Source organism: Propithecus coquereli, unplaced genomic scaffold, assembly GCF_000956105.1.
Source record: "Propithecus coquereli isolate 6110/MARCELLA unplaced genomic scaffold, Pcoq_1.0 Scaffold218, whole genome shotgun sequence".
Classification (NCBI taxonomy): Eukaryota; Metazoa; Chordata; class Mammalia; order Primates; family Indriidae; genus Propithecus; species Propithecus coquereli.
The window spans coordinates 3,472,431-3,486,691 of NW_012146967.1; the positions used below are offsets into that span (position 1 = coordinate 3,472,431).

Consider the following 14,261-nt stretch of genomic DNA (forward strand, 5'->3'; position numbering starts at 1 on the left):
TCTTTAATCATCGCAACCTATGACAAAAGGAACAAGAATCCCCAGTTAAGGAAGAAAAAAATAAAACTCCGAAAAGGTAAAAAAGAAACAAAACAAGAAAAAAAAAATGAAATAAAGCAAGCCGGGCCAAGCTAAAAATAAACAAGAAAAAACAAAAAACAAAAGAAAAACCCCCCCATAAAAAAAGTTCAAAAGCCGCCCCGGGAACTAGTATGAGAACCACTTGGATTCCTCACAGCTCAGGTTGGATTAAACAACTGGCTTCCTGACATTCGATGCTGCGGAAACCCAGGGCTCCGAGCGCTGACAAGCCTGGTTCTCTCCTGGCATTCTGACAGCAGCCCCAGTGCCTTCAGTCTCGTGGTTCCCAACAGTTTGTCACTTGTCAGTGGTGGCCTCAGCCACTCATCGCAATGCCACGGGGCAGTCAGTATAGCCAATTCCGTTACAGGAGTGGAACCTCACGTGGGCCAAGATAGAGCATCCCAACCCCTGCCCAGGAGTGGTGGCCACAAGAGGTCCTGAACGGTAACAAGCACCAAACGGACTGATGCTCAGAGCAGTCACTCTGGGCAAAGCAAGAGAGAGTGGAAAGATGCTCTTCAGAGTTCTGGGATGGTGTCCTCGAGCTAACAGCTGTATTAAAAGGGGACGAGAGGAGGGAAAGAAGCTTGTGCTGAGTGTGCATTTATTCCAGAAACCCCAGAACAGCATCACTCTTTCTCTCAAGGCTCTGTGCACAGCCAATGAGAAACTCCGGCCTCCCTGCCTCTGTGGGCCCTGACATGAGTCTGCATCTTCTCTGGGACTGCTCCATCCTGGACCATTCCGCCCCCTGCCTGCGTGTGCATGGACCAGCCCTGCGGGGCTCGTGGTCTCTGGGGCAAGCCTGCTCCAAGGCTATGTTCCTAGCTGCTACACGGTGCTGGGCACACGGTAGCTCTCAGTCTTGCACAGGGAAAGCAGAAATCAGTCTGTAACTGTCCTGTGTTGGAGAGAGGATGGTATTGCGAAGAGGGCCCTTCGGAAATGGCAAAGACCTGGCTTGAACTCACAGCTCTGCTACTTAAACACATACGACCTTTGGGCGAATTTATCTTCTGTGCTTTAGTCTCACTTGCATTAATACAGTGGGAATAGAAGCACTTATCTTTGACTAGGTTGTCACAAGAAAGCTAACACTTGCCTGGTGCCTAGCACAGCGTCTGCTACATGGAGGGCACTTGTCGACGTTTGTTTCTTCCTTGCTGGGTCCGTTTCAGATGGCTGTGTGCTCATACTCTCACGTGACGCCCATAGGAGGACGAGAGCCAGGGAGGGTTAGCACATTTGGAGAGAAAGCAGAGGACGGGTCTGAGATGCGCCATCATTTTCTGAGTTCAGCTCATTCCTGTCAGAGTGTGTGGGCATGAACCAGGGAGCACGTGACACGTGGTGAGCGGTGGGGCCAATGCAGACACTGGTATAATCAACCAGCGGAAGGCAAGGAAGGGCACGGGTGGCGTGTGCGTGCGTGTGCGACTTAGGGAGACTACGAGAAGCCCCCATCTCCAGCTGTCCCCACACCCCTGTATACTGACTAGCTTCAGTAGTCCTACATGTGAGCATGGCTTTCAACCAGTGCAATGGGAAATTGTCCAAAGAACACCCGAGGATTAGGCAGCCTACGTCGGGCGCGAGCCTGTGGGCAGAGAGGAAGGAAGGAGCAGGGCGCAGCTGCGCTGCGTGTCGCACTGTTCGCTCTGGAGGCAGACCCCAGCACAGCCCCGTCCTCCTCCTCCCTTCACTCCCACAACGCGGAGGTCAGGTAACCGGTTTGCTGATTCTGTTCCAGTTGCCTAGGAAGTGAGTTCCTGGCAGATCGGCTTCCAGGAGGTGTGTGGGTACAGAGCAAGGACTTGCAAATGAGGGAAGACAGGCTGCTCTCGGGGAGTGTCACCGTAAAATGCACACGTAAGGAATGAGGTCAGACACGGGCATTCATCTGAGAGCCTGGAGGGCTCCCAGGCCCCAGCAAGATGGGGTGGCTCCTTAATTGGTGGCATTAACATATCCAGAGGGAGAACCTGGCAGTCGGAGAGGGGCAGGTGAGAAAGAGAAGCGAAGAATGAGCTTTTGGGGGCAAATTAAAAAACAATAACAATAGCTACAGTGTATTGAGCACCTGCCTACGTGCCAGGCTCTGTGTGAGGGACTCTATATTTGTCATCTCATGTCATTCTCAACATCCCTGTTTAATTACCCCATTGTCCCGATGTCTACTGTTAGTAACCACAGCTAAACCTTGTAGAGCTTTTACCGCAGTCTGCCACCAAGTTAAATGCTGGCTGCAGATTAGGGGAGGCCCAGCAGTCAGGAGGGCAGCTCTGGGGCAGCCAGATCCCACCTGGATGGACATGCACCTGCTTGTACTCTTGAGCAGGTGACATTTCTGTGTCACAGTTTTCTCCACTGGGAGTTGGGGATGGTATCAGTACCTGTGCCGTGTGATGTTGGAAGGATTAAATGTATTATCTCATGCAAAGATTAAGACCGTTCTCCGGTGCACAGGACGTACTCGGCAAATGCGAGTCATGATGCTGACCGCGGCCATCGTGATGAAGATGGAGATGAGACTGGCCCATCGGGCAACTGGATCGGTGAACAGGTTAAGCACAGAACGTGTGTGGATAAGCCCAAGCTAAGCCAGTTGTCCACGTGGTAACGCTGTACCTTTGGGCATGTTACCTGGCCTGAGCATCCTCGTCTGTAAAATGAATTCTCGTGAGGTTAAATGATAAAATACATGTGAAAGGGCTTACAACAGTGGTTGGTACATCGGAAGTGCTCAGTAAATGTTAAGTGGTATAGATACAGCAGAATTAAAATGATGAGTGAACCCAAGGAAATGCCACCTGGTAATGTCCCTCCGCAGGCAGTCAGCCTCACTTGGTGCCACCTAGACCTGGCCTTGCTCGAATTTCTGCACGTATTCAACAAGTATTTACAGAGCAGCAATTATGTGCCAGGGAAAATGTGATGGGGAGGTGGTCAGATGTCACCCTGGAGGGAACAGAATAAAACAAATTTGGCATTCCTATATACTGTCAGAATATGGTCTCCAGCCAGTGTGGCATGTTTGTCCCCTAGAAAGTAAAAGCTGCGAGGACAGCAGAGACGCTTTAAGCTTTAGGCATCGATCTAAGATGAGGATTCTGCAGGGTTAGTGAAAGAGGCAGAAACCCGCCCCAGTCCCATGGATATGGAAAGTCTCAGCATCAAGCTGTCCGGGCAGCCCATCCCTGGTCCCTCTGCCATTCTGGAACTTTAGCCACAATGGCTGTAGCCACAGGCATTGTTAGGTGCTTTCCAAATACTACTGCATTTCAGCTTACCAGGACCTCATGAGGGAATAAGTAGCATGATCCCTCTTTCAGAAACACCGAAAGTTAGAGAAGTTCAGTACCTTCTCCAAGACCAAGTAAGCACTGAGTAAGGAGTACTCAGCATTGAAATGTAGCTCCGAATGACCCGGGACAGCACTGTCACCTATAATGCAGCACACAGCCTGGCACATGGAAGATGCTCACTACATTTTTTAAAAAAATGAATGAATATGAATATATAGTTTCTCATTTTCAGTAGAAGAAAAAATTGAGATGGTCACATTAAGTTGCCCCGGCTATACAGAAGGTGGCAGAGAGTTTGCAATGGCAGGGTTTGAGGGGGGTGGTGGCCTGGCACAGAACTCCAATGCTGAGTGCTGTCAACAGGCCAATGGCAGCACGGTACCTCCTGCTCCGCACCTACTATGCCACCGCAAGAGGCTATTACTAGTCCCTTTATTAATTGAGGAAATGGAGGATCGGGGAGACCACGTCTGCAGCCCCAAGTCACATCCTTGATAAGTGCTACGGGACCCAGACGGAAATGCAGCCCTGTCTGACTTCTGCCATGCCCCCCTGACTTTCACTCGACATTTCTGAAATCAAGGGTGAAAGCCGAACATCTACAAGCTCATTCTTTAGGAGAAATAGGTGAAGGGGTGGGAAAGAGATTTTAGTGAATCTCTGCAGCTATGCCCGTGCATATAACCAATTCCATTATTTTCCAATCGATCTGTTTGTTTTTGCTCTATTAGCTGGTTGCTAAGCAACGGCTCAGAGAGCTATGACGCTGAACTTTTTTTGGTAACCAAGTGGAACCCCCCTAAAAGGGTGATATGAGTAAGTGTTTGGGGGTATAACCAGAGAGCTGCCAGTCATCCTGCTCCAGTATCTTGGGGTTTGAGAGTGATCTGGCCCCTTCCACAGAGTGAGCAGGCTGTTGTAGAGGGAGGGACACCTTCTTCCCGACACTCATATTTAACCTCTCTGGCGCCTCAGTCTGGTCACTTGTAACAACACTTGGTCATGCAGAAGCATGAAGAATAGAGGCAGTGTATACAAAGCAGCTGGCAGGTCTCTGGCATGCGGTAAGAGCTCAATAACTTAGAACTATCATCATTGTAATATAGTTAATATTAACATTTTAACAGAGCTTGGGTACAGCATTTTGTTGGAGATCAGTGCTAAGGAAGTCGTTCTCTGGGAGGGTCTGCTGGCCTCGGTGGCGTCCTCAGCTACCGTGGCAAATAGCACCCTTAGCCTTACATCTCAAACCAGCAATGTGACACGGCTCACAAGATCGATCCCCGACACCTGCTGGATCAGAAACAAATCCATCCCACTCAGAGAGAACATTTCCTGTAAGCCAAGGGCCAGTCGATACGATTATCTCCATACGAAAAGGACAGAGCATGCTTATTTGAGGCTTTGAGAGAATCACATTTCTCACTGGTTCTCAAAATTCCGGTGCCGAGGAATCACCTAGGACACAGGTTACACACTGGTGGGTGGGGCAGGGACGAGAGGGGGCAGAGCAATCTGACGATATGTTTGGTTCGGTTCAACAGCATTCAAAACAATTTTTGAAAATTAGTTCACAATATGTTTTTAAAAAAAGTCTTATTTAAAAATCCAGATTCTCAGCTCCCCTTGAAAAATACGAATACCTGGTAACCGTAGCCCTGCCTCCCAGAGCAAGAATTCCACGACCGAGCGGGGAGATGCCCACTATGGTCTCCCTATTGAATTGTACTCGGCATTCCTGAGCAAGGTCTGTGAAGAAAGTAATGAAGTTTTAAAAGCATTTTACAATATTTCGAAACTCCTGAGGGGAACCACATACCTGTGATAAGGTGGCAAATGCCAACTACACCCTCCAGTGACCATGCACCAACCAAATGTTAAGTAACGGGCAACACGAGTTACCTCGCTTTGAGGAAGGTCTTGATTAGCAGTTAGTGATGTCTTTGACCAATAGAACATTGGAAGACAACATAAAAAAAAAAGTCTGTTCATGTGTATTGTTTTTAAAACATGATGCCCATGACGTCAAATAATAAAACAGTCCTTGGGCAGGAAGAGTGGAGACCCCAGACTCTTATGATGGGGCGGGTTCACTCTCAACTGGTTGGAGCGAAGGCCCCTCAGGTACTTCCGAGGAGGAGCTCCAGAGGGGTGGAGGATGGCCAGGGGTCTGGTCCTGAAGCCTCTCTTTTCTAGGTCAAGGTGGCCCTCACTCCCTCATCTACCTGTCGCTTTGGGAGGCTGTTGTCCGCAGGAAGCCGAAGTTTCAGAATCTACGAGAATCAGGGGCCGCAAGCCCCATCTGGCCACAGGGGGGCGCCCTCACTCCATATACTGGGATTCCAGACCCAGCAGGAGCTGGAGCTGGAGCTGCAGGTGCTGCAGGTGGAGCCCCATCTCTGGAGCCTGGCGGTCCAGAGTTGAGGCTCACACAGTGCTGGGTGCCACAGCACCTCCCACCCTCCATGACTCAGGATGACACTGCCAGGGGTTGGTCACCCTGCTGTTCTTAGAGGAGACAATGGGAGGGGCTCCTCCCGCCATAGGGAAAGAATTAATGCTACGAAACCCAAGATGCCCCTGGAAGGATCAATTCAGAAGCTGGGCGGAGAACTCAGGCTGTTTTCCCTTGCTCTAGAGAGCAGGGCACAGAGGGTGCTCATCCACGCCTATGCTTTGGTGTCATTATAAAAGGTTTAAAGGCTCTTGGAAGCTCTTTTAAAGAGAAAGGGAGGGAGAGAGAGACACGCCATAAGACAGAGAAAGATACCAAGAGACAGAGAACGAGGCAGATGGGGGGCGGGGGAGGAGAGTGCAAGAGAACACGAGAGAAAGATGTCATATCCGACCCTGTTTGGGACGCTCAGAAACCCCAGAGCAGCCAGACAAGCATGAAGCAGGGTGGGTGGAGTCTGACGGATGTTGGTTCACACCCCGGTGCGAGCTCTCTGGATGTGAGCCTGTCATTTTGCGTCTCTGAGCCTCACTCTTCCTGGCTGTAGAGTGAGGACAGCCACACCTGCCTTCTGGGCTTGATGTGTAGATCCACCGGGATAATACGTGCAAACCACCTCTCGTGGTACCTGGATCCAGGCACGCACTCCCGCAGTAGAGATAATTCATGCCCACAATGACAGTAAATAAAGGATTTTTTAAAAAATTGTTGTTGGACCATTTATATCTTGTGTTTTTCCATGTGTATGATGGGACCTCTGGGCTCTATGAATTCTATAGTTCCTTTCAATTCAGCTTATCAGTCTTTAATAAATGCACTCTTCACAGAGCCACTGGAGAGTTTCATTAGGCAAGTGCTTTCTCCAGCCACGGGACACCTGCCCCTCTGTGTGGAGGAGAGTTGGAAAGGGACTCTGGAGATGCACAGACGTGGCCGGGGCAGTGATTGAGCCCGTGGAGCTGGAGGCAGACTGGCCACGTTTGACCAGCCTCCCCCTTACTTAGTATGTGGCAATCCTTGGGCCGACGGCTTCCGGTCTCATTCCTGCAGTTTCCCACTGCCTGGCCTGCTGTAAGCACTTCAGTAAGTGTCAGGCATCATCATCACTTAGATTTGTTTTAAGGAATAGGCAGTGACCATTCTAGAACGGTTAGATGAAGGCTAATCAAAAATGAGAAGAGGGACAGTCTATTTTCACAGATGCTATAGAAAGAACATTAGACTGGGAGACAAAAAGAGCTATTCCCTGGACCCATCTCCACCACCACCATTTCATTACGCGAACCTGGGTTCCAGCTCCGTGGCTGGGTGGACGTGGGCAGGCCCCTTCCCCTTTCTGGGTCTTCCCTGCCCATCTAGAAAGGCCAAGTGTTGGACAGACGACGGCCCTGTGAGCGGGTCCTTACCTGAGGTACTCATAGAGCCCGTACATGGGCAGGAAGTCGATGTCGGACAGGAACATGTAGGGGGTGCTGATGTGCTTCATGGCCACGTTGCGCAGCAGGTTCACGGGGTAGAACTGGCCCTCCTTGTACACGATGTGGTAGCCCACGTTGTGGCGGCTCATGAGCACCTCGGAGCCCTGTGCGTAGCGGAGGAACTGCTGGGCCTCCGCGTCCGACAGGTAGAGGGCCAGGCTGATGGGCCCCTCCCAGTGCTTGCAGATGGCCTCCAGCATCTGGAGCCTGCAAGAGACAGGCAGGGTGAGCCTGGGGACCTGGCCGTCCACGCCTCATCCGCTGGGCCTCCTGCAGCCTCCGCCTCTATCAACAGTGAGTCGACCGGCTGCACATCCAAACCCCTGCTTTAAACAGGACTCAGTTATTTCACCAATAAAACAGGTATAAAAACACTCACCTGCAGGTTTCAGTCTTTCACTGCTTCCAAATGAACACGTGACGCCAAGTCACATCCCCCCGTAAGCCTCAGACTTCCGTCTCACGGCAGGCAGTGGGGTGGAGGGGGTGATTATATTAAGTGGTCTAAAGATCCCCTTCCAGCCCCAAACTCCTATAATTCTGCTCTCTTGGCAAAGGTGTAAAACAGCTCTACTGATCTCCTAATGCAGCGACCAGCCACGGAGGTCTTAGACAACCTGAGCCCCTGAGTTACAAGGAGCTTTAAAACAAGCAGAAAAAACACGAGTCGTGACAACTGCAGTTACGGATGCCTTTACTACGTGCCAAGCGCTTTCCAGAATTCTCCCAACAACCCCGAGCACTGTCTTTCTCCCCATTTTCCTAAGGCAGGAAGGAGGGCACCAGATGTGTGGTCAGCTTGGATTCTTGGACTTAGAGACCAGGTACCTTGTCGGGTCTTGGAGTCGGTGAGAAAAAGTAACACTGGGTGCTTCGAAAAGGGAATACAAAAACATCGGAATGTTGGGAACCCACGTGTACCTGGGGTGATGCCATCTTCATTTTTCCAAGCCCTTACTGCTCCAGGGCGCCAGCCAACTTTGCACGGCTGCCTTAGAGATGCTGAGCCAGGGAGAGGCGTGAGAACAGAGCCCAGCAAAAAAACAAAAGGGGTTTCCAGCAGAGAGAGTTCTGCAAAAATGTTTGAAGAGAAATCTATAAAGATATTTTCTTCAAAGGCATTAGAAGTGCCTGGTACATAAAATCTATGGCTAAGAAACAGCAAAAGCCTATTTCAATTTTCCTCTGTACCCAGCAAGAGGTGCATAGTCAGCGGTCTCCGGGTCAGAATGCCCACTTCATTTGGACAATGACCAGGAAATCAATTCCGTGCATTTCCACAATTCTAAACAAAAGAAAATGGGCACACCTGTCTTGTTTCAATGGCTTTCACGACCACTTTCAGTTTCCTCTCACTGACTCTGTGAATTGGTATTGCCCGGTTTTGCTTCGTCTTTCAACACAGGGGATTAAGATATTCACCAGGGCAAAACGCCCTCTGTTTCTCATGCTTGCTAACCAAATTGACCGGAGCCATTTTTTAAAGAGGTGCTACTTTCTCCACGATGCCTAATCTCACAGAACGTCGCAGTCAGCCTTTGCTGTAGGGCCCTGCTCTCTCCTGGGCTCTGAGGATCTGGGATTTTGAACCATAGCCCCTGCACCTCTGTTGCATCTTCTGAGAAATGGGGGGAATCTGCACTTCAAGAGAGAGCCACCTGCACAAACCCTTTGTGAACTGGAGAGTGAAGGGTGAGAATAATTTGTAGCGTGTAGGTACGAGAGCTGCTGGAGGAGGTGGGAGGTAGGAGGAATGTCTGGGCACCAAGACAGGATCATTTCTCTGGATTCTCCCATGGACTTGGTTTTGGACTCTGTGTCTGCATTTTCCCAGCAGCGATCAAGCCCCGCCTGGCGCAGCCCTTCATCCAGGCTCTGCTAAGAGTTCAGAGTGAGAACAGAGACAAAACACCCTTAAGGTTCTCAGACGAAGGTTGCTGTTGATGTGAAAAATAAGTTGAGCTTTATGGGAAATGCTACCAGATGTTGTTCCGTGGAACCTCCATGAGTGACTGAGAACTAATGAGGTCCCAACCCACCACTGTGCCCACACCACCAGCCCCAATCTCTCTATTTTTTCTCCCTTAAGTCCAACCGTTCTGCCAGGACTTGAACAACAGTGCCAAACTGAGGTTTAAAATAATGAGGGTAATATATAAAATGTGATTAACAGCATAATAAATCTCTATACTTTTATCTGCTGTTTGCAATGTGCCAGCCACACATTCAATATTCATACTAACTCTATGAAATTGAGCTTCTCATCACCATTTCATACACAAGGAAGCTCAAGGAGGCACAATGACCTCTTTGGAGTCATGCAGCTACAAAGTGGAACAAGCAGATTCTCACCCAGGTCTGCCTGACCCCAACACCTGGGTCCTGAGCATTATTCAATATGGATTAGTGTTGGGCTGAGGATGATGTCCCCAGATACCTTCCCCTCATTGCTGGTTCCTGGAATAAGAGTGTGCTTCTCCCTCGGTGGGTGTCAACGTCTCTCTGCTCCTTCCCCTCCTCACTCCCTCTTGACCCTTGACCCTTGTCATGGCTCCCCCCACGCCTATTCCCTAAGGGCTGTCCCTGTGCAGCTCCTGATGCAAAGCTCTGTGTCTAGTCTTTCTTCGGTTTCCTAGGTAGGAAGATAGAGTCCTGGCACAGAAAGCACTGGGATGATGGAGACTATTTCAAGAAGTGAAGATTAATTATAAAACCACAGAATCATCAGTTTGGAAAGAATCTTTGAGATTTGTTTTAGTCTGATTATGTCATTTTTTTAAAAATGATTTTTCTAGAGACAGGGTTGTGTTCTGTCACCCAGGCTGGAGTGCAGTGATCATAGCTCACTGCAGCCTCAAACACCTGGGCTCAAGCGATCCTCCTGCCTCAGCCTCCTGAGCAGCTGGCAATATAGATGCACACCACCACTTCTGGCTGATTATAGGGGGTGTGCCTTGCTCAAGGGCCCAGGATGAGTCATTGGAAGAGCTGACACTAGAAGTCCTGACTCTTTCCCAAGCTTGTTTCCACTTCCGCATAGAGCCCTCTTCCGCTTTATGTTGGGGAGGGGTGAGCAAAGGGTCAAGAATGGCCAGAGAGATGTCTGGCAGGTCTAGAAACAGGGAGGTGTTACTCTAGGGAGTCCCATCAAGACAGGAAGCCTTGTGCTGCAGTCTCTGTAGTTATAAAGGAGCAGGCAGGGAGATGGTCAAGACAGAAACCTAAAAGAACGGGGTTGGAAGGAATACGAGGGTGTCCGTGGGCCTAAGCAGCCAGGCAGGGGACCACTCGGCCTCTGCTAGAAAGGGGAACTCACACCCTACAAGGCAGCCCTTTCTGCGCTGGTGCACTGCTGCAAGGCAGGCTGCGAAGTACATTATCATGGCTTACGCCTGTGGGTTTGGGGGTCAGACAGACCTGGATTTGACCTGTGAGCTGTGTCAGTATACCTGGGCAACTGGTGACAGTTCCTTGAGCTCCAATTTCCACATAAATACTGGGGATAATATATCTTTGGTGGACGACAAAATAGCTCTAAATCATCCCTCGTCCTCTTTCCACACCCTCTGGTAATACTTTCCACGCTGATCTGGGCTGGCCACATTGACTTGCTTTTGCCCAGGGGACATCAGCCGACATGACACTTGCAGAGGTGTCAAAAGGGCTGTGTAGGGGGCTTGCTCCTTCCTGTTCTTGGATCACCACCATGCGCACAAGCCTGAGCCGCCTTGCTAGATAATGAACTGCATGGCCCAGGTATCCTCATCGTCCTCGCTGATGGCCACTCAACCCCCAGAACAGCCACCTGGCTGGCTGCAGGCCCACAAATGAGCCCAGCCGAGCCCAGCCCAGACTGCCAATCTGCGGAATCGTGAGCTCACTTGTGGTGGTTGTTCTAAGCTGCCAGGACTCAGGATGGCTTGGGAGGCAGCAAGAGATAACTGATACGATATCCAGCTGGATTTGAGTATTAAATGAGATAATTACGTAAAGTGTCTGGCACAAAGCTAGATAAACAGCAGCTACTCGGTGTGTGATAGCTGTAATTTCCTCCTTAGGTTCTGCTTCTGCCTTTCAAACACGCGTTCATCCAACAAGCATTTACTGAGGACCTCCAAGGTGCCAGGGATGCTCGACAGACAAGGGTCCTGCGCTACTGGGGCTTGTATTCTAGCGGGGGGAGAAGAAAACCAACAAATCGAACTCAGATCAATTCAGACGGAAGGAAGGCTGAGAGGCAGCAGACCAGGGACGCAGAAGGAAGAGTAACGGTGAGGGTGGGCCAGGGGGGCCCTTCAGAAGAAGTGGAATTTGAGACCTGGTGTGTGGTCTGACGTTTGTCACCCCCAAATTCACATGTTGAAATCCTAAGCCCCAAGGTGATGACAACAGGAGGTGATTAGGGCATGAGGGAGGAGGCTTCATGAATGAGATCGGTGTCCATGTTGGAAGAGGCGCAGGGAGCCAGCTAGCTCCTTCCACCACGTGGGGACACAGTAACAGGCATCATCTACGGGCCAGGAAGTGAGCCCTCGCCAGACGCCGAATCTGCCGGCACCTTGATCTTGGACTTTCCAGCCTCCAGAACAGTAAGAAGTAAATTTCTGTTGTTTATAAACCACCCGGTTTATAGTATTTTGTTATAGCAAATAATGAGAAGGATCCACTGGGGGAAAAGCTTTCCAAGAAGAGGGAACAGCCCTTGGGGGAAAAATGAGCTTAGCGTGTTGAAGCGAGAAGCAGCAGGACCAGTGTGTGGGGGTCATGGGAGAGTGAGGGGCGGAGGACAGATGAAGGTGTCAGGGAGGTGGGCAGGTGCCAGGTCAGATGGGCGTGGAAGGCCATGGTGGGCAGTTAGGATGCTGTTCCAAATGTAATGAGATGTCATCGGGGGGTTTTAATGATGTGGCCTGACCTAAAGTTTAAAAATCATACAGTTGTTACATGGAGAAAAAGAATTACCTCTTGCTCTCTGGAATGGGCAGTGCTTTCCAATGTCAGCATGCTTAGGATCGCCTGGGCAGCTTACTAAATCCCAGATTCCCAGCCCCACCCTGGACATTCCGGCTCAGGAGGTCTGGGGTGGGGCCTGAGAACCTGCATTTCCAGCAAGCTCCCAGGCAGTGCTGTGGGCCGGTGCTGGGAGCAGGCGTGGAGCAGCGCTGCTCTAAAGAGCGGGGCCCTGTTAGCCCACTCTGTTCTCGCCTCCACTTGCAGAGAGTCACATGACACTGCGACTGTAGTGAGTACTTCAACATCTTCGTCGGGGGGACGCTACAGAGCCAGGCTCCCCCTGGCCAGGCGTCAGAAGATGGGGTGCAGCTCCCTCTGTCCCTTCCACTGTTGCTGGGACGAGGGGGAAGGACCCCGACCAACCGAAGGGGAGGCCGATCTCCGCCCACAGCTGCAAGCAGCGACACGCATGCTTTCTGAACGGAATTCCGGAGAGAGCCGGGCACACAAGCCTGAAGGCCGGCTCCCCTAATTCGTTGTGGCGTTCACGTACGGACTACTTCTGACTCGAAAGGTTTACAAACATACCTGAAATGTTTCTTAAATTAAAAATCAATCCAACAGGCACCAGCCAGCGTGCGGCATCATAATTGGATGTGTAGACGGAGCGGAAGTGGCTGGAGGAATTTCTACCGTCTTCATCAGCCACTTTATAATTTCTGACCATGCCCTGCTAAGCGTCTCTCATCAGGGCTTGGGATTCCTCGGAGTCTCTGAGGTATTGTCCGGATGGCCATACTTGTCACAATGCATTAACGGGTATCACGCGTCTGCTACACTTGGGCTCGATGTGCTCTGAAGGCCCCTGTGACTGGTGTTCACAGCAGGTGTGAGTAGGGGCTCTTTTCAGGGGGCTGGGAGGGAGGGTCCCGCTGGGTCATCTGTGGCCCAGGCCAGGAGGACACTGCCCTCTGGCACCAGAAAGAGGGGCTCGGTTTTGCCTGGATTCTCTCGTTGCTAACAAGTGGGTGCAGGAGGACGGGTTTGAATTGTTAATAACTAAAAACATGTTCCTCTACTTGTTAATTCCAGAAAGCAAATTCTACAGTCAGCACAGAGATACGAAACATTAAGGGAAATTAGAATTTGTTCACACCTATCCCTTACTGGGCACTCGACAGCTTCTTATTTCATTAGTATAGAACCCAGACGACAGCCTACGAACCAGACAGACACTACTGCCCCCTCCTAGGCAGGTAAAGCAAGGCTCGCGTAGCCTAAGTGACCTGCTCGGACTCGCACGGCCGGGGCGGGGCGCGCTGGACTTGGAACCCAGCGCTTCCTGTTTTCTTTTTCTCCTGCATCCCCCCACCTCTCCCATACACCTCCCACGTGCAGATGGCTTTGGAAGGATATTCAAATCCGGCCAATATTTACAGGACGCTAAATATGGGCCAAGGGTTTTTACAGAGAATCTCTTATTTAACCCTAACCAGACCCTGGGAGGTAAGTATTTTTAACCCTATTTCACAGAAGGAGAAAAAAGAAACCCAAAGATGTTGCGTGACTGGCCCAGAATCACTGGCTGAGGACTGGAGAAGCGGAGCCCGGGGCTCTCTGTCCTCAGGTCTCGTGCATGTTTGCCTGGCACCACACACGGGAAGATTTTGGCCAGCAGTGCCAGCATCACTCAGGGCTAAGGACTGGGCTGCGTTCCATCATTGGATTTTTACAACCTCAGGGATAACTGTAATAATGATGGAATTATCATGCCCAGGTTTTGGATGAGGAAACTGAAGCTTAGAGTGGTTAAGTGACTTGTCCACAAGTCAAACTCAAAAAGTGGCAGGACCACCAAGAACTCCAGGGGCCATGTCTCATTCACTGTTATGACGCTTTTTATTCTGATTAGAACGTATTTCAGATTTCTTTGGTGGCCACTGGCCACCGATCTTGATTCGGAGTATTCTGCTGGTAATCTGAACA

At 50.5% G+C, this 14,261-nt stretch overlaps 1 protein-coding gene across 1 annotated transcript in view; it reads right to left on the reverse strand.

Annotated features, from left to right (window-relative positions):
• The window catches only part of LARGE (like-glycosyltransferase), a 123,258-nt gene that overhangs the window by 17,189 nt on the left and 91,808 nt on the right, over positions 1–14,261 (reverse strand). The window contains exon 6 of the mRNA XM_012644736.1: positions 7,251–7,529. Within this exon, the coding sequence (XP_012500190.1) occupies positions 7,251–7,529 (279 nt within the window). The remainder of the gene's footprint in view (positions 1–7,250; positions 7,530–14,261) is intronic.